Source organism: Tachypleus tridentatus, chromosome 10 (assembly GCF_004210375.1).
Source record: "Tachypleus tridentatus isolate NWPU-2018 chromosome 10, ASM421037v1, whole genome shotgun sequence".
Taxonomy (NCBI): domain Eukaryota; kingdom Metazoa; phylum Arthropoda; class Merostomata; order Xiphosura; family Limulidae; genus Tachypleus; species Tachypleus tridentatus.
Window position 1 is genome coordinate 114,851,238 of NC_134834.1, and position 26,031 is coordinate 114,877,268.

The following is a 26,031-nucleotide window of genomic DNA, read 5'->3' on the forward strand; positions in this document are numbered from 1 at the left end:
CCTATAATAGGAGTACTTTGATAAAATATTGATAGATTTTATCATTATTACTAATAATTAAACTTTCCGAAGAAATCCGCTAAACTAAATTTGCAAACTTAATTTGCATAACGTTTAAACTGACAAAATGTTTGATAGTCTGTTTAAGAATTTCGCGCAAAGCAACATAATAATTACCTGTTGACAGTGCTCTATGCTTTAACTAGATGAAAGGTTACCAATAGTCAGTACAAACACTAGAAATATTTTTGTTTTATAGAAAAGACAAATCTAATAGCCGCTCTTATAATTATCCCAAGGATCCAAGGCACATAGTCGGTTTGGCAGCAATGAATATCGAACTATAAAACCATAGGTTGATAGTCCAGTCATGCTAACCACTGTACCACGCCTGTTAACTAAATAATGTGACTTTTTCTTTTGCTTTTAAGCTGATAACATTATTCTAACCGATGAAAAACTATATGTCCATTACGGTCAGTGCTGAAGAAAAACAGTAAGTCTATTATAGAAAAAAGTACAAAATCCTACAACCCTTGTAAAGGTCAATCTTTCTTTGTCGGGGAGAAAGATTAGAACAATCGTAATAGTGCCAGTTAAACATTGGTTCTCTGACACTGTTTAGTTTAAAAGCGAAGCAATATACGTACAGAGTTTTTGCTATAACTTAGTTTATTACGTAAAAATGAAACAAACCGTCTATGTTTCTCAGACTAGCGAAGCGCATTAGTCAAGACATTTGTTGGTAAGTATAATTCCAAAAATATTATTGTCTAACAGTATTCATTCACTTATTTAATAACATAAAAAACAGAAAGGAGACAAATTGTGATGTTTTTTATCTTCTTATCTTTCATTCGTCAAAAAATGCGGATTTTGATGTAAAACTAAAATTCAAACACTTGCAGTGGAATTCTTTACTAGATAGTGACAACAGATGGCAGCAGTATAGTTAACATTTAAAGTTAATAAATAAATGAAGATAGAGTAAACTTTCACCATTTCCGCTTGTGAACCAGCATTGACAGCATGTGACAGAAACGTGGACAAGTATCGACACATGTTTTAATTATTAGTTTTTAAACTTTCCAAAACTCCTTGACTTCTTAAACTAGACACTTAGTAGGTAAGTTTTCTTTACTACAATGTTATTGTTGTTTTATTTAATTCATTAATCTTGTTATAATACAAAGTTCAGTTACAAAATCACGAACGAAGATTCATACCTATAACCCAGGTCATGACAACATGTGAATAGATCTACAGATATAACACTTCTAAAATTAATCTTTTAACTGCTTCTTTATATGGTAAAGTGATTAGTGGTTTGACTACTTCTTCATATAGTAATGAGATTAGCGGTTTAAAACCTTTTTAGATGGTAATGAGATTAGCGGTTTAAAACCTTTTTAGATGGTAATGAGATAAGTGGTTTAAACACTTCTTTGGATGGCAATGTTATTAGTGGTTTAGACACTTCTTTAGACAGAAATTGATTAGTGGTTTAAAAATTCTTTAAATACTATTGAGATTAGTGGTTCAAACACTTTTTAGATGGTAATGACATTAGCGGTTTAAACACTTTTTAAGATGGTAATGAGATTCGGAGTTTAAACACTTTTTAGATAGTAATAAGATAAATAGTTTTAAAAATATTTTTAACATGGTAATAAGATAAGTGGTTTAAACACTTCTTTAGATGGTAATGTGTTTAGTAGTTTAAACACTTTAAATGGTAACGTGATTAGTGGTTTGACTACTTCTTTAGATGGTAATGAGATTAGTGGTTTGACTACTTCTTTAGATGGTAATAAGATTAGTGGTTTAAACACTTTAGATGGTTATGAGATTAATTACTTAAACACTTTAAATGGTAATGTGATTAGTTGTTTGACTACTTCTATAGATGGTAATGTGATTAGTGGTTTAAACACTTTTTCAGATGGTAATAGAATTAGTAGTTTCAACACTTTAGGTGGTAATGGTATAAGTGGTTAAACATTTTAGATGAGTGTGATTAGTGGTTTCAACACTTTTATAAATGGAAATGAGATTAAGGGTTTAAACACTTCTTTATTTTGTAATTTGATTAGTAGTTTAAACACTTTAAACTGTAATGTGTTTATTGGTTTTTCTACTTCTTTAGATGGTAATATGATTTGGTTTAAACACTTTAAATGGTAATGTGATTAGTGGTTTGACTACTTCTTTAGATGGTAATGTGACTAGTGGTTTAACTACATCTTTAGATGGTAATTAAATCAGCGGTTTTAACACTTTTTAGATACTAATGTGATTAGGGGTTTAAACACTTTTTAGATGGTAATGTGATTAGTTGTTTAAATAATTTTCAGATAATAACGAGATTAGTGGTTTAAACACTTTTTAGATGGTAATGTGATTAGGGATTTATGTAGTTTTTTTATTTTGTAATGAGATTATTAGTTTAAACTATTTTAGATGATAATGATAATTGAGGTTTGACCACATCTTTAGATGGTAATAAGATATGAAGTTTAAACCCTTTTTACATGGTAATGAGATTAGCGGTTTAAATAATTTAGATGGTATTGAGATTAGCGGTTTAAATAATTTAGATGGTAATGAGATTAGCGGTTTAAATAATTTAGATGGTATTGAGATTAGCGGTTTAAATAATTTAGATGGTATTGAGATTAGCGGTTTAAATAATTTAGATGGTATTGAGATTAGCGGTTTAAATAATTTAGATGGTATTGAGATTAGCGGTTTAAATAATTTAGATGGTAATGTGATTAATGGTTTAAACACTTTTTCAGATGGTAATTGGATTAGTAGTTTAAACACTTTTTAAGATGGTAATGAGATTCGGGGTTTAAACTCTTCTTTAGATGGTAATGAGATTACTGGTTTAAACACTTTTACAGACGGTAATAGGGTTAGTAGTTTAAACACTTTTTAAGATGGTAATGAGATTCGGGGTTTAAACTCTTCTTTAGATGGTAATGAGATTACTGGTTTAAACACTTTTACAGACGGTAATAGGGTTAGTAGTTTAAACACTCTAGATGGTAATGTTATTAGTGGTTTAAACACTTATTGGATGTTAATGAGATTAGTGGTTTAAACACTTATGTAGATGTTAATGTGATTAGTGGTTTAAGTACTTCTGTAGATGGTAATGAGGTTTGTGGTTTAAACACTTATTGGATGTTAATGTGATTAGTGGTTTAAGTACTTCTATAGGTGGTAATGAGGTTTGTGGTTTAAACACTTATTGGATGTTAATGTGATTAGTGGTTTAAGTACTTCTATAGGTGGTAATGAGATTAGTGGTTTAAACACTTATTGGATGTTAATGTGATTAGTGGTTTAAGTACTTCTATAGGTGGTAATGAGGTTTGTGGTTTAAACACTTATTGGATGTTAATGAGATTAGTGGTTTAAACACTTCTATAGGTGGTAATGAGATTACTGGTTTAAACACTTATTGGATGTTAATGAGATTAGTGGTTTAAACACTTCTATAGGTGGTAATGAGATTACTGGTTTAAACACTTATTGGATGTTAATGAGATTAGTGGTTTAAACACTTCTATAGGTGGTAATGAGATTACTGGTTTAAACACTTTCTTTGATAGTAATGAGATTAGTGGTTTAAACACTTTTTAGATGGTAAAGAGATAAGTGGTTTAAACAATTCTGTAAATGGTAATGTGATTAGTGTTTGAACTACTTCTTTATATGGTAATGTGATTAGATATGACAATTTAACATTCGTAATATAATCTCAATATTCATTGTTATTAACCACACTCTACTATTGGCATTTCACTGTTTTTAACTACACTCTACTATTGGCATTTCACTGTTGTTAACAACACTCTAATATTGGCATTTCACTGTTGTTAACCACACTCTACTACTGACATTTCACTGTTATTAACCACGCTCTACTATCGATATTTCACTGTTATTAACCACGCTCTACTATCGATATTTCACTGTTATTAACTACACTCTACTATCGATATTTCACTGTTATTAACTACACTCTACTATCGATATTTCACTGTTATTAACTACACTCTACTATCGATATTTCACTGTTATTAACCACACTCTAATATATACATTTCACTGTTATTAACCACACTCTACTATCGATATTTCACTGTTATTAACCACGCTCTACTATCGATATTTCACTGTTATTAACCACGCTCTACTATCGATATTTCACTGTTATTAACCACGCTCTACTATCGATATTTCGCTGTTATTAACCACGCTCTACTATCGATATTTCGCTGTTATTAACCACGCTCTACTATCGATATTTCACTGTTATTAACCACGCTCTACTATCGATATTTCACTGTTATTAACTACACTCTACTATCGATATTTCACTGTTATTAACCACACTCTACTATTGACATTTCACTGTTATTAACCACACTCTACTATTGACATTTCACTGTTATTAACCACACTCTACTATTGATATTTCACTGTTATTAACCACACTCTACTATTGATATTTCACTGTTATTAACCACACTCTACTATTGGTATTTCACTGTTATTAACCACACTCTACTATTGGTATTTCACTGTTATTAACCACACTCTACTATTGGTATTTCACTGTTATTAACCACACTCTACTATTGGTATTTCACTGTTATTAACCACACTCTACTATTGGTATTTCACTGTTATTAACCACACTCTACTATTGGTATTTCACTGTTATTAACCACACTCTACTATTGGTATTTCACTGTTATTAACCACACTCTACTATTGGTATTTCACTGTTATTAACCACACTCTACTATCGATATTTCACTGTTATTAACCACGCTCTACTATCGATATTTCACTGTTATTAACCACGCTCTACTATCGATATTTCACTGTTATTAACCACGCTCTACTATCGATATTTCACTGTTATTAACCACGCTCTACTATCGATATTTCACTGTTATTAACCACGCTCTACTATCGATATTTCACTGTTATTAACCACGCTCTACTATCGATATTTCACTGTTATTAACTACACTCTACTATCAATATTTCACTGTTATTAACTACACTCTACTATCAATATTTCACTGTTATTAACTACACTCTACTATCGATATTTCACTGTTATTAACCACACTCTAATATATACATTTCACTGTTATTAACCACACTCTACTATTGGTATTTCACTGTTATTAACCACACTCTAATATATACATTTCACTGTTATTAACCACACTCTACTATTGATATTTCACTGTTATTAACCACACTCTACTATTGACATTTCACTGTTATTAACCACACTATACTATTGACATTTGACTGTTATTAACCACACTATACTATTGACATTTGACTGTTATTAACCACACTATACTGTTGACATTTCACTGTTATTAACCACTCTACTATCGACATTTCACTGTTATTAACCACACTCTACTATTGGTATTTCACTGTTATTAACTACACTCTACTATTGATATTTCACTGTTATTAACTACACTCTACTATTGATATTTCACTGTTATTAACCACACTCTAATATATACATTTCACTGTTATTAACCACACTCTACTATTGATATTTCACTGTTATTAACCACACTCTACTATTGATATTTCACTGTTATTAACCACACTATACTATTGACATTTCACTGTTATTAACCACACTATACTATTGACATTTCACTGTTATTAACCACACTATACTATCGATATTTTACTGTTATTAACCACACTCTACTATCGATATTTTACTGTTATTAACCACACTCTACTATTGATATTTCACTGTTATTAACCACACTATACTATTTTACATCCAAGTTTGACATATATTTTATATTTATCATTTCACTATTCGGCCAGATTTTGTCTTTGTGAGTTATGATAATATTTAACTAGTTACTATCTCACCTTTCAAGATGATAAATTGCATCTTCTGTTTCTTATTCATTTTATTTTAATTTTTGTAAGCTAAAGACTGGAAATGCCAAAGTTTTACTGAACACACATTCGTCTGTTGTTATAATAACAACCTGTCCTGTTAACTAGTTGTTTTCCTTCCTGGGTAAAATAAAAGATGACTGAAATAGTCTATTTTTCTGACAGAGCTGGTTTAATATATGTGCTTATATGCTACTATTTAATTTAAAAAAATAACTAAGGTTTTCTGTAGCACAGACATACTGATATCATGTTAACTCGTTTTTTTTTTACCCCTAAGGTCGTAATATCGTGTTAAATCAGGTTTTCTGTAGTTTTGACTTGGTAATATCGTGTTGACTTACATGCAACCTGTGAAAAGGAAAATATGCTTGATAAATATAAAGAAATATAAAAATAAAGTATATAAAAAGCAGTAATTATTTATTACGTTAAAAGTATAAAGATGGAAATATTTTTGGTATCTTTGTATTTAAGTTATCTTGACGCAAGTGTTACGTTAAACTCATAATTCAAAAATATTCCAGAAATTGTATTATTTTTTACCGTTAATAGACTTAAAAAAGCTGCAACTGTGTTTCGATCTTCATTCTCGCTTAAACTTTTGTTATATTTACAATTACTTTTTCAGAAATGACATTACATTTAACTCTAAGGACGTATCATTGTAACTAAGCCTCGCGTGTGATCGTTAATCAATTGGTGGACAAGAAATATTCTCACGTATGTTGTGTCATTTGGATCCTCATTCAATATTTACGAGAAATATTCTAACATATCTAGTCCACTTGTACAAACTAAAACAATAAGTAATATTTTGGTTCAAAATTAATTCATATTAAATAAAATTGACAAACAAATACATTCAGTATCATGTAGAAAACAGAAACCAATTTTCACCAATATTCTGGTTGGTTATGTTACATTACGTAATGGAATATTTTATAATGATTAAGGTTACCATGTTGGTAAGTTGTATTGTACCCTTTATATATAAAAACATGTTAATAAGTCGTTTTGTACCCCCTTATATAAAAAATACGTTAGTAAGTTTTTTCTACCTCTTAAATATAAAAACATGTTGATAAGTCGTTTTAACCCCTTGTACACTGCTGGCCAAAATCTTAAGGCCAATGAACATAAAGAAAAAATATGCATTTTGCGTTGTTAGACTCAACCATTTATTTGAGTAGAGCTTCGAAAGATGAAAACAAGAAAACATTAAGGCTCTTATGGACGCAGAATGCAGCTCAGGAAGAACAATAAGACGGCATCTACGAGAGAAAGGCTTTTAAAACCGTAAACGTATTCAAAGGCCACGCCTCCTTCCACACCACGAAACAACTCGGTTATCAAAACAACGCTGCAATCCACAATGCCCGCAGGACAAAGGACTTTTTCATGACGGATAACGTGATTCTTTTGGACCATCCAGCGTGTAAGCCCGAACTGAACCCCATTGAAAATGTTTGGAGGTGGATAGCAAGGGAAATCTATAGAAATAGACGTCAATTCCAAACAGTGCATGATCTTCGTGAAGCCATCTTCATCACTTGGAATAACATTCTAGCCAGCCTTCTGCAAACGCTTAAATCGACCATGCCAAAGCGAATGTTTGTAGTTATTCACAATGACGGTCGTGCAACTCATAACTGAGACCTCTTGTTGGGCATTTTCTACCCTGTTTAGGACTTCTTTTTGGTATTGTCTTAAACTTTTGACCAGCTAGTATTTAGGCTAATTTCATAGGGTTCACATTTTCCCTATTAAATGCTAAAAGGTTTTTTATTTTCCCTTTTCTTATTTTCATCTTTCGAAGCTCTACTCAAATAAATGGTTGAGTCTAACAACGCAAAATGCATATTTTTCTTTATGTTCATTGGCCTTAAGATTTTGGTCAACAGTGTATATAAAAACATGTTAATGAGTCGTTTCTATCCCTTATATTCTTATTATTGCTGTTATCGAGCATTTATTATTTTTCACATAAGATAAATGCTTTCATAAATGTCGCAACATTTTTACACGAAAGACGAAAAAATATTGAATTTTCTATAGCACCACATGAACACACTGTGGCAGAAAACCACACGTCTTATATATCTTAGAGAATGTGCTTGCGTTCTCTAAGGAATGTAGTAAAAACTGTTTTGTTAGTAAATTATAACTTATAGTTATATTATAACTATATTATAACTATAATATTATAGTTTAATAATAAATTAAACAACCACAGTGAGGTTGATATGAAGAACAATCCATGACATCACGTGTCCCTCCGCTGGTGTAGCGGTGAGTCTGCAGATTTATAACGCTAAAATCAGATGTTCCTTTCCCCTGGGCGGACTCAGCAGACAGCTCTATGTGGGTTTGGTATAAGAAAACACACATACACAGGTGTATTTTGTCAATGAATTCTTATGTTGTGTATTAAATTCTTAGGTTCAACATCAGTGACATAGCCAGAATGGTTGTACTCGCGACATTCTCGACTAACGTTATCACCAAATGTTATCACGGTACCTTAACATTTTGTAACTGCTCACAGTTTCAATAAATGTTTTTCTCCAATTATTTATCTTTAACCAATAAATATCTGTTCAACTCTAACTTAGATCTGATTTTCTCACTCTCAGCAAAATATAACGTTTCGGGAAAACAGTTTATAATAAAATGTTAATACTTTTGTCGATATAATGTACATACAATGCATCGTGTACAACCATTTCACAAGACTGTTCGTATGTAGTGGCTAATGATCAGTCTATAGCACTTTTAAATCCGTTCCTCTAGACGTTTCAGATAATCCATTACACCTGAACAATTTTTCATTATTATTTATGTGAAAACTAGACGTTGGTCATGTATGTTTGTTTTTGCATTTAAACGGTACATTAAAGTGTTACTAGTGTCATACTGTAACTGGTACATCAAAGAACAGCGTCAACCAAACACATCATCGCAAGCTCATCTGACATTTGAGGTTGATGTCATTCACATTACAGGGTCTTATTGACCCACATTGTGACCAAACTTCAGTGTTTGTGAAATGAATATTATACAATTAGTGTGGCATTGGAAAATTTCCGGTGTTAACTATATATATAGCGAAAACGTGATGTTTGTGACTGTTTTGTGAAGAAATGTTTTCGATAACTTTACCACATACCATTTCCCAGAGTCTTCAAACGTAAACTGTATTCGTTAGCAGTTTGTTCAAAGTTGTACATGTCGTCTCAATCAGAAACAGTCAACGTATGTTTCTGAGCACAAATTTTCCTTTTTGTGAGTCTGTTCTTTACGCATGGCTAGGTCTTAAAAGCTCGAAACTCCAAACTCAGAATATCGATTGAACTTTGTAATTTGAGGTCAAAGTGATCAATACGCTAATTTTTGGCAAACTTAATGACCAATTTCACTCAAGTTGACAAGACTGGATATTTTTGGTAATGTATGACTACGTGTTTTCTCTGTGTGAGGACTTGTCATTTTAATTCCATCAAAACATTTTCAGGGAAGTTTTGTCTAAAAAAAACTTTTTTTCCACACACACTTTTATTTTTATTTATTTTAATCAAAATATTTATTAAAAAAAATAAGTAAATTACTAATTTAACCAAAATAATTCAGGACATTTAAATACATCGTCATTCGAGCAACGCCAGGTACTCTTATATTTCACACTTGATGTCTAACAGTAAATATTAGTTTATTACAGAAATGGAGGAATTGGTGAGGTGTCTGTTTTGATAAGAGTAAAAATGGTGTCGATGTTGTAAGAAGTAAAGATGGTGTCGATGTTGTAAGAAGTAAAGATGGTGTCCATACTGTAAGATGTAAACAATGTGTTAATGTGTCTTCTAACTGCTGGGATAAACCTTCGTGACACTCAATAGATTTATTAGTAATGTAAGGATAACAGCTGTGAAACAAGATATCTGGTTAGTAATGTAAGGATAACAGCTATGTAACAAGATATCTGTTTAGTAATGTAAGGATAACAGCTGTGTAACAAGATATCTGTTTAGTAATGTTAGGATAACAGCTGTGTAACAAGATTTCTGTTTAGTAATGTTAGTATAACAGCTGTGTAACAAGATCTCTGTTTAGTAATGTAAGGATAACAGCTGTGTAACAAGATCTCTGTTTAGTAATGTAAGGATAACAGCTGTGTAACAAGATATCTGTTTAGTAATGTAAGGATAACAGCTGTGTAACAAGATATCTGTTTAGTAATGTAAGGATAACAGCTGTGTAACAAGATATCTGTTTAGTAATGTAAGGATAACAGCTGTGTAACAAGATATCTGTTTAGTAATGTAAAAATAACAGCTGTGTAACAAGATCTGTTTAGTAATGTAAGGATAACAGCTGTGTAACAAGATCTCTGTTTAGTAATGTAAAAATAACAGCTGTGTAACAAGATCTGTTTAGTAATGTAAGGTTAAGAGCTGTGTAACAAGATCTTTGTTTAGTAATGTAAGGATAACAGCTGTGTAACAAGATATCTATGAATTTCTTGTCCTTCACTTAACTCAATTCCTTTAGTTAACTTTGTCCATTAACCTTTTTATAAACTGTATGTTATGAGTAATACATATAGTTAACAGTTATATAACGATTATTTACCCAATAACAAATAACAATGTATTTTTACAATAAATAATATGCTTATGTAAGTTTTTAAATGTTAATCACATTTGTTTTACAGAAACGTCAGACATTCAGTCATTTCAGAATTCCTAGATGTAGAACTTTGTTTTCACATGCATCTCAGAATAGCTGTAGAAGAGGCAAGTATACAATACGTTGATAAGTATACAATAAGTTGATAAAATACAGAATATACAATAAGTTGATAAAATACATAATGTATAATAACTTGATAAAGTATATAATAACTTGATAAAGTGTATAATAACTTGATAAAGTGTATAATAGTTATTGTTGGTTAACAACATAGTGACTGTCAGTCAATCGTAGTTAATCAGTATAACAATGTATTTGTTCTTCCAGTGGGAACCTTGGATTCAGGTGGACGAAACCGCTGACGGAAACATGACCATCAACGGACCAATGGCTCAAGTGTTGCAGTATTTATCTCGCTCCATAAACTTTACGTACGAATTTTAACATTGTTATGTTTTTATGTGAATGTATATTACACGTACATAAAACCGAATAGTTAAGGATTGTTTTCATCTGTTTATCTTACATAAACTAAATAATTTTATTGCTATTCTAAACTTGAAGTGCATGTTTGAGGGCTCACACATTTTCATAGAATCGTCAGAAAAACCAACAACATTTATATTTTAGATAATTAGAAAAAAACGTTCTATTTTAATTAACATTTTGGTTTCATCAGAGTTAACATGCGCAACTGTTTGATATTAAATTTTTCATTAAATTATACAATAGTTCATAATGTTATATTTCTCAAGTCTGCTGTAATTTGCGTCCAGCGTTGTTTGATTATTATAATTTTAACAATACTTTTAATATTATAAAGTACGTTAGTATTTAATAGTCAGAACCGACAACATGTATAAACAATTCACGTGCCAAAAATAAAATCACCTTATTGAATTCCTAAGTGCAAAACCGACCACTCAAAGGCTTGCTTACGATATATTATCCATATACATGTTAATAATATGCTAATATTTGTGGTATAACAAATCAAAAAATGTCTAAAACAACGATTTTATCGTGTACTTACTTTTCCACGTCAGCAGGGTTAGCCCCTAGACAGCTCCAACTATCGTGTACTTACTTTTCCACGTCAGCAGGGTTAGCCCCTAGACAGCTCCAACTATCGCTACAAAGTTATCCAGCTTACTTGACTGGTCTGTTAGTATCCGATTCTGATATTCCGATAAAAGATGAGATTTTTTTATAAATGATAAATATGTAATGCGCATACTTAAATATCTCTTCAACCCAACAGATGGTGCCACATACCAATAAATAAACACGTGACAGTTTCTAAAAGTAAAGAATATAGTTTATCCAGATGTAACATGAAAAGGAAGCAAACAAACCATAATTATACAGCGAAGTAGAGATCCTGCCATAACAGCAATAAAAGAGGAATTAAAACCACAATCATAATTTTATAAAATGTTAACCCTAATGTAGCACCTTTATATACTTATCTGTAAGGATTACATTTGATAAATTTGTCATTATGCTTTTAATTCTTGTGAAAGCTATAGCTAACAGGGATGTGGCAATACTGATACTTTATAGATGTTGTGTCTATTCTACAGACACATAAAACTGAAGAAATAAATCCGAAAAAATTTTAACAGAAACTGGGACATTTGAAGAATTGTGCACCGTGCCCTCTGGTGTGTCATTGTTGTTGTTTTACACATTTGTCCTGCTCCGTGTCCTCTGGTCTATCATTGTTGTTGGTTTTACACATTTGTACTGCTCCGTGTCCTCCAGTGTATCATTGTTGTAATTGATTTGTGATGGAGAAATATCATTTTCCAACATCGTTGATTATGTATCAGTACCGTATTTGTGTATTTTGACTTTTAGGGTTACGTCTAAGAATGTTAAATACCCCAAAACGTCGTGTATGAAATCACTTGTAACATGCATGAAGGCGTTTATATTAGAGAAACCAGAAGACCTATTAACAGTGTCTTATATGTGTGTGACCAACCCAAAACCGTGACAACAGAACACGTACTCCAAATACACAATACCAAAAACATTTTAAATCTTCTGTCTCACAAAACCAGATATTTTAAAGAGAGGAAATGTATGGAAGCTATACTCATTAACGAAATAAATCCAAAAATTAACATAGACAATGAATGAAGTAAACCACCATTTTAAAAACACAGCACACCAACAACCAGTACACTTTCAGGATAACACTTTGTGTACTCTGGAATATCACACAGTTTCACATTTTGTTTTAATAGTGTTTATAAACTTTGTATTCTTTCCACGTGTTTCTTAACAGCTTCTATTTTCCATAATGTAGTTTAGTTTATTTTTATATTTCTTATAAGCAATGTGTCATATTGAAAGATCAGATACGTTACTAATATGAAATGTTACTACAGCTATACAGTTAGTATTATAATTATAATATTAGAACAATAGAAATAATAATTACACATCGTTAAGCGTACGTTACGATAGATTTGACGAATAGAACAATACAAACAGGTTTATAATTTAACGAAAATTCTAACCATTGTTTATATTAACAGTGAGAAATACGCAAATAAAAACGTTGGTTAAAAGAAAATAAAGACATTTTAATTATCTCGAATATAAATGTCGTTTTCTTCTAATTAAACTACAGATATCAGATGTATATCTGTACTTCAGAGCAAAAATACCTTTACCTAATAATACAGATATAAGATATCGTGACACACCTGTAACGTCCTATGAAAGTTAGACGACACTCTAGTCGATTTTAAAGAAAAATAAAACAACATGATTCAGTTCGTCATTAATGTAAGTTTTTAACACCCACATCACCATTATAATAACATACTTGTTATTCAATTACTTTGTTTGTTTCTAAGGTAAACAAATTTTAAATGTTCAAATGTTGGAAACTTTTCTTCGATAGGTACGAGTTGAAAAGACCTTTTGACCACGAATGGGGAATTTTAACAAACGGCAGCTGGACAGGAATGATTGGAATGATAAATAGAAATGTAAGGAGTTAACCATGATCATAAGTACTTTGATAGACTAAAGATAACTAATCTGTACAAACACTACCTTACTACTCTGTACAAACACTACCTTACTACTCTGTACAAACACTACCTTACTACTCTCTACAAACACTACCTTACTACTCTCTACAAACACTACCTTACTGCTCTCTACAAACACTACCTTACTGCTCTCTACAAACACTACCTTACTGCTCTGTACAAACACTACCTTACTGCTCTGTACAAACACTACCTTACTGCTTGTATTGCCAAACACTACCTTACCACTCTGTACACTCTGGGCTACTTCACGCTACTACTCACTGTACATGCATTTTTTTACTAATCTTGTTGCGCACTATTGTACACTATCTAACTGTCAGCTATGTAATTATCATGCCATTACCTTACTACTCTGTACAAACACTACCATACTACTCTGTACAAACACTACCATACTACTCTGTACAAACACTACCTTACTACTCTGTACATACACTACCTTACTACTCTGTGCATACATTTCTTTACTACTCTGTGCATACATTTCTTTACTAATCTGTACATACACTACCTTACTACTCTGTACATACACTACCTTACTACTCTGTACAAACACTACCTTACTACTCTGTGCATACATTTCTTTACTACTCTGTGCATACATTTCTTTACTACTCTGTGCATACATTTCTTTACTAATCTGTACATACACTACCTTACTACTCTGTACATACACTACCTTACTACTCTGTACAAACACTACCTTACCACTCTGTACATACACTACATTAGTTATACATGCAGACACTGCCTCAGTAACCTTAACAGACCTTGCTTACTAATAGTTATATAAAATCGTGTTGGAACGGCAGCTACAGAACTATATTTCGAGATTGTTTGATGCTACGTAGATAGGGTGATGCACCAAACACTGATCGCAGTTAGGAATTATTCATAAACGTCTCCATAAAGATATATTCAAGTTCGAGATTCCGAATGTAATGGACGATGAATTTTTATACTGAACAGCATTGTGAAACAAAGGAATACGGATCAATCTGGGGTACCAGAATTATCTAGAAAGAGACCTACAACAAACCATTCCCTAGCCATGGTAAACAGAATGCAATTTTTTTAACAAGAGAGAATCCACAAACACAAAGGTCAGTTGAAAAAAATCTTTGCTTGCCCCAGGATACAATATAAAATATAATCAAGAAGAATGCCTTGGAACGAGACCATTAGGGTATGGAATCACCAAGATAAGCCTTTCAATCATACCTCCAGTTCGATCATCACAGGCCTCAAACACCTAGAGAATTAGAATAATGTTTATGTTATGCTAAACAAAACATACAGGTCAAATTGCAGTGCAATCAAACTGTTGAAATGGCGATTGGATACGCTCGATAAATATTTGAAGATATTCAAGAAGAAGTGTTGTGGTTTGGACATGACATTGTAACGATTGACACTTTTGCACCTTGACATTAGCTGCAGAACTGCTATAAAGCTTCACATTCACCAAATGGAACGTAATCGGACATGACAGCATTGAGTGTACTGACAAAACGTATTGTATTAGCATAATCTACCAACTCTTTGAATAGCCGTACAATGTTAAAGTTGAAAGGTGCACATTTTACTTTAAATAAAGTAATTAAAGATTATAAACAACTTAAAAAGAGGGCGTTTCATCTACTTTTTTCCGAGAAATTCATTTTAAATTTACAATAACAAAAATAATAAAAATACCAGTTTCGTTTTATTGTCGTTAAATTACCTTGAATTTATACGAAATTAAAGGACTTTTCTAAGACGTCACTTTTTTTAGGACTATCAGTGAATTATGTTGTTGTTGTTTTATTATTATTTTACAACATTTTCATCAGTGTTAATTTGTCTTCTCACGTGTGGTTTGTTCAGAAGCAAGTGTTCTCACCTTTTTATTCTGCTAGGCTACAGTTTCACTCGAGATGATGTTGGTATTGTAACTTCTACAGTAGATTCAAAGTTCGCAACTCTAGACCGAGAAAAGATGGAGATTGGTTTTGAAATAACTTATTGTATTCTTTTTTATCAATTTATATTTGTAGAACAGATTTTTCTGCATCAGGAGGCTTTTACTATTAAAAAAGGCATATGATTTCAATTAAACTTAGGTTTTGTTTCTCTGCTAGGTTTCACCATTCAAATAGTGCATTTATGTTGGAGACTTTACTAATATTATAATTTATACGCAACACAGAAGTTATGAAACCGAAGGTTATCTTATAGTGATTAATAGTTAGAATATGCAAGTACGTCAGTTAATGAACACAAAAAAATACGACATTTATTTGTTTTTAAATGAGCTATTTTTTACAGGAAGCTGACGTAGGCCTAGGACCATTTGCTCTCAGTTACGATCGATTCCTTGCTGTGAAGGCGACGAGACCAATGTATATTAATTATAATACGATCCTAGTAAATTATCAAAACCAGAAGACGGACTTTTACAGATATGTGTACGCCTTACAATGGGAGGTAATTACTTACAAATATGGTTATTCTTTTTCAATATAACGTAATAAAAATAGTGTTTTACACTCAGAAACATCGTCACATTTTCATATGTACTCTTGTCGGGAAGCTTAACATATATGAGCCACAATACTGAAACAAAGATATTTAGCAACAAATATACAGAGTATGTCTATAAATAGCATCACATCCAGAACCAGCCCTAACAGTATGTACATTCACAACTTTAATCACCTTAACTAATGTACTTTGACAACTTTAATCACCTTAACTAATGTACGTTGACAACTTTAATCACCTTAACTAATGTACGTTGACAACTTTAATCACCTTAACTAATGGACATTGACAACTTTAATCACCTTAACTAATGTACATTGACAACTTTAATCATCCTAACTAATGGACATTGACAACTTTAATCATCCTAACTAATGGACAGTGCAAATTTAATAACCCTAACTAATGGACACTGACAACTTTAATCACCTTAACTAATGGACACTGACAACTTTAATCACCCTAACTAATGGACACTGACAACTTTAATCACCCTAACTAATGGACATTGACAACTTTAATCACCTTAACTAATGGACATTGACAACTTTAATGACCTTTACTAATGGACATTGACAACTTTAATCACCCTAGCTAATGGACATTGACAACTTCAATCACCCTAACAAATGGACATTGACAACTTTAATCACCCTAACTAATGGACATTGACAACTTCAATCACCCTAACTAATGGACATTGACAACTATAATCACCCTAACTAATGGACATTGACAACTTTAATCACCCTAACTAATGGACATTGACAACTTTAATCACCCTAACTAATGGACATTGACAACTTTAATCACCCTAACTAATGGACATTGACAACTTTAATCACCTAACTAATGGACATTGACAACTTTAATCACCTAACTAATGGACATTGACAACTTTAATCACCTTAACTAATGGACATTGACAACTTTAATGACCTTTACTAATAGACATTGACAACTTTAATCACCCTAACTAATGGACATTGACAACTTTAATCACCTTAACTAATGGACATTGACAACTTTAATGACCTTTACTAATAGACATTGACAACTTTAATCACCCTAACTAATGGACATTGACAACTTTAATCACCCTAACTAATGAACATTGACAACTTTAATCACCTTAACTAATGTACATTGACAACTTTAATCACCTTAATTAATGGACATTGACAACTTTAATCACCTTAACTAATGTACGTTGACAACTTTAATCACCTTAACTAATGTACGTTGACAACTTTAATCACCTTAACTAATGTACGTTGACAACTTTAATCACCTTAACTAATGTACGTTGACAACTTTAATCACCTTAACTAATGTACGTTGACAACTTTAATCACCTTAACTAATGGACGTTGACAACTTTAATCACCTTAACTAATGGACATTGACAACTTTAATCATCCTAACTAATGGACATTGACAACTTAAATCATCCTAACTAATGGACAGTTCAAATTTAATAACCCTAACTAATGGACACTGACAACTTTAATCACCTTAACTAATGGACACTGACAACTTTAATCACCCTAACTAATGGACATTGACAACTTTAATCACCCTAACTAATGGACATTGACAACTTTAATGACCTTTACTAATGGACATTGACAACTTTAATGACCTTTACTAATGGACATTGACAACTTCAATCACCCTAACTAATGGACATTGACAACTTTAATCACCTAACTAATGGACATTGACAACTTTAATCACCCTAACTAATGGACATTGACAACTTTAATCACCCTAACTAATGGACATTGACAACTTTAATCACCCTAACTAATGGACATTGACAACTTTAATCACCCTAACTAATGGACATTGACAACTTTAATCACCTTAACTAATGGACATTGACAACTTTAATCACCCTAACTAATGGACATTGACAACTTTAATCACCTTAACTAATGGACATTGACAACTTTAATCACCTTAACTAATGGACATTGACAACTTTAATGACCTTAACTAATGGACATTGACAACTTTAATCACCCTAACTAATGGACATTGACAACTTTAATCACCTTAACTAATGAACATTGACAACTTTAATCACCTTAACTAATGTACATTGACAACTTTAATCACCCTAACTAATGGACATAGACAACTTTAATCACCCTAACTAATGGACATAGACAACTTTAATCACCCTAACTAATGGACATAGACAACTTTAATCACCTTAACTAATGTACATTGACAACTTTAATCACCTTAACTAATGTACATTGACAACTTTAATCACCTTAACTAATGGACATTGACAACTTTAATGACCTTAACTAATGTACATTGACAACTTTAATCACCCTAACTAATGGACATTGACAACTTTATTCACCTCAACTAATGTACATTGACAACTTTAATCACCCTAACTAATGGACATTGACAACTTCAATCACCCTAACTAATGGACATTGACAACTTCAATCACCCTAACTAATGGACATTGACAACTTCAATCACCCTAACTAATGGACATTGACAACTTTAATCACCTAACTAATGGACATTGACAACTTTAATCACCTAACTAATGAACATTGACAACTTTAATCACCCTAACTAATGGACATTGACAACTTTAATCACCCTAACTAATGGACATTGACAACTTTAATCACCTTAACTAATGGACATTGACAACTTTAATCACCTTTACTAATGGACATTGACAACTTTAATCACCCTAACTAATGGACATTGACAACTTTAATCACCCTAACTAATGGACATTGACAACTTCAATCACCTTAACTAATGGACATTGACAACTTTAATCATCCTAACTAATGGACATTGACAACTTTAATCACCTTAACTAATGGACATTGACAACTTTAATCACCCTAACTAATGGACATTGACAACTTTAATCACCCTAACTAATGGACATTGACAACTTTAATCACCTTAACTAATGGACATTGACAACTTTAATCACCTTAACTAATGGACATTGACAACTTTAATCACCTTAACTAATGGACATTGACAACTTTAATCATCCTAACTAATGGACATTGACAACTTTAATCACCTTAACTAATGGACATTGACAACTTTAATCACCCTAACTAATGGACATAGACAACTTTAATCACCCTAACTAATGGACATAGACAACTTTAATCACCTTAACTAATGTACATTGACAACTTTAATCACCTTAACTAATGTACATTGACAACTTTAATCACCTTAACTAATGGACATTGACAACTTTAATGACCTTAACTAATGTACATTGACAACTTTAATCACCCTAACTAATGGACATTGACAACTTTATTCACCTCAACTAATGTACATTGACAACTTTAATCACCCTAACTAATGGACATTGACAACTTCAATCACCCTAACTAATGGACATTGACAACTTCAATCACCCTAACTAATGGACATTGACAACTTTAATCACCCTAACTAATGGACATTGACAACTTTAATCACCCTAACTAATGGACATTGACAACTTTAATCACCCTAACTAATGAACATTGACAACTTTAATCACCCTAACTAATGGACATTGACAACTTTAATCACCCTAACTAATGGACATTGACAACTTTAATCACCTTAACTAATGGACATTGACAACTTTAATCACCTTTACTAATGGACATTGACAACTTTAATCACCCTAACTAATGGACATTGACAACTTTAATCACCCTAACTAATGGACATTGACAACTTCAATCACCTTAACTAATGGACATTGACAACTTTAATCATCCTAACTAATGGACATTGACAACTTTAATCACCTTAACTAATGGACATTGACAACTTTAATCACCTAACTAATGGACATTGACAACTTCAATCACCCTAACTAATGGACATTGACAACTTCAATCACCCTAACTAATGGACATTGACAACTTTAATCACCTTAACTAATGGACATTGACAACTTTAATCACCTTAACTAATGGACATTGACAACTTTAATCACCTTAACTAATGGACATTGACAACTTTAATCACCTTAACTAATGGACATTGACAACTTTAATCACCCTAACTAATGGACATTGACAACTTTAATCACCCTAACTAATGGACATTGACAACTTTAATCACCCTAGCTAATGTACATTGACAACTTTAATCACCCTAACTAATGGACATTGACAACTTTAATCACCCTAACTAATGGACATTGACAACTTTAATGACCTTTACTAATGGACATTGACAACTTTAATGACCTTTACTAATGGACATTGACAACTTTAATGACCTTTACTAATGGACATTGACAACTTTAATGACCTTTACTAATGGACATTGACAACTTTAATCACCCTAACTAATGAACATTGACAACTTTAATCATCCTAACTAATGAACATTGACAACTTTAATCATCCTAACTAATGAACATTGACAACTTTAATCATCCTAACTAATGAACATTGACAACTTTAATCACCCTAACTAATGAACATTGACAACTTTAATCACCCTAACTAATGAACATTGACAACTTTAATCACCCTAACTAATGGACATTGACAACTTTAATCACCCTAACTAATGGACATTGACAACTTTAATCACCTTAACTAATGCTGGGTTATTTCCATATATTCAGTACAACAGTACTTACCATGAATTCTAGATGTACTGTGGTCCCAAAGGGGCCATGTTTTAAATTTTGTATATATAGCCCTTCTTTCAGTGTTTATAAGACATTTAATTATTATATAATAAATTATTAATAAACTAATGAAATTCATGTTACTAACTAAAAACATTGATATTTCTTTCTCACTCAATGATTTATTAGCTTTACTGCATCTTCTAGTGGCTTATAACACCATAAATCGGCTGTCGATACCTATAGTGGGAAGAGCATAGATAGCCCATTTTTTAGTTTTGTGGTGAACAAACTTATTTAACCACTGTTTGGGTCTTTGTTTATCTATATGTCTTCTCGTCAAATGGATATTTGGTACGCAGGAGGGCTTATAAGACTAAAATTCAAGGTCCAATAATGTGACTTTAGTGGGCACAGCACAGACGGCCTAATGTACAGCTTTATTCATAAAAATAAATAAATAAATAAGCGAGATTTTCTTATTTTTCAACTTATCTGAAGTTGAGAAACGTTCAGTCCACACTCAAATTTTAAGCTAAGTACAACCCAACAAATAACCTTGTTTCTGAAAGCTTACCTGGAGTTGAGAAACGTTAAGTTCCACACTCAACTTAAACAGGTTACAGTTAACCTCTTTGCTGTGTTTATTACCAATTGTAGATTTATTTGGACTTAGTGACCTCATTAACTTTCACTAGTTTTGTTTCTTGCATCTTGGCAAATTTTGTAAATGACAATTACGGATCCCAGTTGAGTTTCTTTACATTTTATAATGATAATATTCTGTATTTGTCTGTCCTGAAAATATGTTCGCACCTTACTATTTAGTTGCGCATATGCGTACACTTCATTTTATCGAATATAAGCCGTACTTAATAAAGGTTTAATAGATCTAGAACAAGTGGACTTGTAGATTTCAGTATATGTGCTTAGAAAATTTGTATTACTCTAGAAACCTTGTATTTAAAAAAGTATTATTGGAATTAATGTACTAATTTTACTCCAAATAATCTGCGGGTCTCTGTTAGCTTATGCTTATTTATGATTATAGGCTTATTTAGGCTTAGGGCATTATTAAAGTTCGCTATTTTTTGTGTTCCATATCTCTGCAAACCTTATACATGAAAAATACAGGTCTCAGTTGAGTTTCTTAATATTATTATGTTCATTTGTAACGCCAGGTTTGGTTTGGTTTAGTGGTTTCATTAACTTTCGTTAACTTTGTGTGTTAAGTCTCGACATTAAATCTATATAAAAGACAATATGTGTCACATGACGTTACGTCACGCTTAATTTCACGAAATAGGAGTTATAAAAGCCACGAGCGATGAAGTGCCGTGAAACCTTTTAAGTGTAGTGAGTGTTAGTATAATAAGTCTAAAGTAAAGACGTAGTGTGAGATCACCAAGCCTTGAGTCAAAGGTATACAAGTTATTATTGAAGTAAATATATCGATTTGATTTTAAACTTAAATTTTTCCTTAACTAAGCTATTTTCTGTTATATCACCAACGTTTTTAATAAAACCAATTTCTTTCAACGAAGAAATTAAGAAACCAACAAATATTATTCCAGTTGTGTTTTCTATAAATTTCATTTTATACTTTCAACACCATTTGGTTACAGTTTTGTTGCTAAGCGACATCACATAATAAACCTTGTTGTAACATAGTGTAACCTAAACGCACTGGTTTTTTTTCTATATGTTAGAAGTTGTTAATCTAAACAATATTTATCAAGAATTATTATATGAATACATCATGAATTCATCGCATGAATTATCTTAATTTTGATTGGCTGTCGGAGGAGTTTAACTACATTTTTCTGCCTCTTTATTGGTCAAGTTTGATTTTGCAAAATTTATTCGTTTCTGTTATCTATGAAATGTGAGGGTAGGGTACATATACTAAGGAGTGGGGTGGTAATATTTATCCCATAATTTTTGTGAGTACTTTCTTAATATATTTGTTTCTAATTCTAGGTTTGGTTTGGCTTAGTTGCTTCACTAATTATTGTTAGTTTTGTGTCTTTGGTCTCGGCGTATTTTATGAATGACAGAGACAGATCCAAGTTGAGTTTCTTGAATTTTCTGGATCATTTTACCAGAATGTACGGAAATATATTTTCGCAAGGTAAGTATTTTGTTTTCACATAACTGTCCTTTTCACACATATTAAAATTACAATTTATGATATGTATAAGTACCTGAATAGAGAAACAAAAGACAGTTTCATAGTTATGACTTATCGCAAATACTTAAAAACAAAACAAACAATTTTAAATAGCACATAATATCCAGTTGTAACCTTGTACTAGTACACATTTATTAATGTTTTATAAATATTTCGATATTACGACACTTGTAATATTCGAAATATTAACCTTTTCTTTAATTTACATAGAACTTAAACTAAAATGTTATACGTACATTATAACGTTATACTTACAAATTGATAAAATGAAAATGTTTTAAACAGTTTCACTCAAATACATTTATTTTAAATTAAGGATGTTTCCTTAGAACCTGTTAAAATATTTTAACAACTAGAATATCCTGTTAAATCTTATTTCACGAAGGAAAAAAACACCTACTATGTAACAGGTTTCGAAACAGTTTTAAGATAAAATCATTTTATTCCAAACTTTTTAACCATTTCGTTGTGTTTATTTGTTTTGGAATTTCGCACAAAGCTACTCGAGGGCTATCTGTGCTAGCCGTCCCTAATTTAGCAGTGTAAGACTAGAGGGAAGGCAGCTAGTCACCACCACCCACCGCCAACTCTTGGGCTACTCTTTTACCAACGAATAGTGGGATTGACCGTCACATTATACACCCCCACGGCTGAGAGGGCGAGCATATTTAGCGCGACGCGGGCGCGAACCCGCGACCCTCGGATTACGAGTCGCACGCCTTACGCGCTTGGCCATGCCAGGCCCTCGTTGTGTTTAACATGGTATAATTTTAACTGCAAGTTATATTTTACTTTTCTCTCATTTTATATGTTTCACCGATTTAATTTTAAGAACTAACTAATTATATATATTTATCAGATCATCCCATAAGTAATGTCTGAAAATTTAATACAGAAAGTGCATCATAATTTCTGTCTTTGTAGAAGGCTTTAATGACTAAAATATGTAGTAGGACATGCATAAAAATGTTCAGACAAATAAAAGAAACTAACTCAACTCCACCTATTCAGATCATTAATGAAATAAAACCTTATGAAGATGGATGTGTCTGAGGATCACATTAGGTATATAATGCTTTATGAGTTTAAAAAAGGCAATAGTGCAACAGAAACTACATAAAACATTCAAGGTGTTTATAGTGTAGAGTCTCTCAATGAAAGAAAATGTCAAAGGTGGTATCAGAAGTTCAGATCAGGTGACTACAGCTTAAGTGATGCGCCACATTCAGGTTGTCCTGTTGAGTTTAATGATGACTTGCTGTTGGCTGCACTTGATGAAGATTGTGCTGTAACAGTTGAAGAACTAGCACAGAAGTTTAACTCAACCCATTTAACAGTTCACAGTCACTTACAACAGCTTGGAAAGGTGTCGAAACTTGGAAAACGGGTCCCCCATGAGTTGACAGAAGTCAACCTTAGAGCAAGAGTGGATATTTACACTTCTCTGTACTCAACGTAACTCACCTTTTTGGGACAGGTAAGTGACTGGAGATGAAAAATGGATATTTTATAAAAATGTTAAGAGCTGCAGACAATGAGTCATTGCAAGTAAACTGGCTAAAGCACAGCCAAAAATGGTCTTTCACCGTAGGAAAGTCTTGTTAAACGTTTGGTGGGATATTGTTGGTGTGACCCACTTTAAGTTGCTGCCACTCAATGTAACGATTACATCAGACTTCTACTGTCAACAATTAGAGCGCTTGAATTTTGCACTGAAAGAAAAGAGGCCTGCTTTGATCAATCGTAAAGGTGTTGTGTTACACCAGGATAATGCAAGGGCCCATACAACAAGGATCACATCTGTAAAGTCTGAAGAGATAGACTGGGAAAACCTTCCACATCCTCCTTATCTTCCAGACCTTGCTCCATCTGAATATCATCTTTTCCAAAGTTTGCACAACTATCTTGATGGAAAAAAAGCTTGGAACACATGAAGATGGCAAAACTATCCTCTCTACATTCCTTTCCTCTAAACCCCAAGAATTTTATAGACGTGACATTCAGAAGTTTGTGAATCATTGGCAGGAAGTAATTAATAATAAAGGAACATACATTATTGATTAAAAAACATTAAAAGTGTTTGAAGTCCTTTCTCTTTTTCTGAACCTGAAATCGGACATTACTTAAGGGATGACCTTGGATAAATTTACATACGAACAAGTATAACAATACGTTTGAAATTACTTCTTTCAGGAATTTCATTTAAATTTATTTTTTTACATCAAGCTCTTCCATGAGAACGTTTTTATGCAACATGAGGAACAAATTATATTATTATTTATAGCTTCTTCAGTGGACATAAACTACAATCACCAGAGGGTGCTTCGGGCGTTCTGGTGGATGGCTATAATCGTCCTGATGCAGAGTTTTAGTGGGCATCTATTGGCTACTTTGGTTTTGGATTCTAACTCTCAGATAAATGATTTACGGTCATTAGACAGGTCTGGTGTTTTACCCGAGTTGAGAAAGGTTCAGTTGCACACTCAAAATTTAAAGTAAGTACAACACTAAAAGGGACTCCGTTTTAGTATCTTATTAGGAGTTGGGAAAGACTCATTTGTGCTCTCAGGTTTTAGAAGGCTCACAAACCGATGATTCAGCTTCGCTTGTCGTTTATACTGAGTTTCTGTTTCATATTATTTGTTTTTAAATACTTAAACATTGTCGTGTGTCACGTTTTGTAATAATTTGTTGTAAAATATTTTGTGTAAATTGAAATGAATTAATTCACATCATATGATTGATAATGTTCCCTATAGTTTAAAACGACTATTTTCACTGGGTTCCAAGTGTTACGCTATGGTTAAATTGAAAAGCTTTTTAAGTTTTTCTTTCATTAAAATACTCACTGTAAATCTAAATATTAGTCTATTATTATACCGTAATCAAGCTTCTGACCTTTCCTTCCTATTCTGCAGAGTGGTGAA

The 26,031-nt window shown here is 32.1% G+C and overlaps 1 protein-coding gene across 1 annotated transcript; it reads left to right on the forward strand.

The window, feature by feature from the left end:
- The first annotated feature begins 988 nt into the window (after positions 1-988).
- LOC143228455 (glutamate receptor ionotropic, kainate glr-3-like) lies at positions 989-25,603 on the forward strand. The gene is made up of 7 exons (XM_076459711.1): positions 989-1,126; positions 10,685-10,766; positions 10,990-11,093; positions 13,580-13,667; positions 16,044-16,202; positions 22,894-23,044; positions 25,389-25,603. Exons 2-7 carry the CDS (start codon positions 10,740-10,742, stop codon positions 25,601-25,603), a joined length of 744 nt encoding a protein of 247 aa, XP_076315826.1. The 5' UTR covers positions 989-1,126; positions 10,685-10,739.
- The last annotated feature ends 428 nt before the right edge of the window (positions 25,604-26,031 follow it).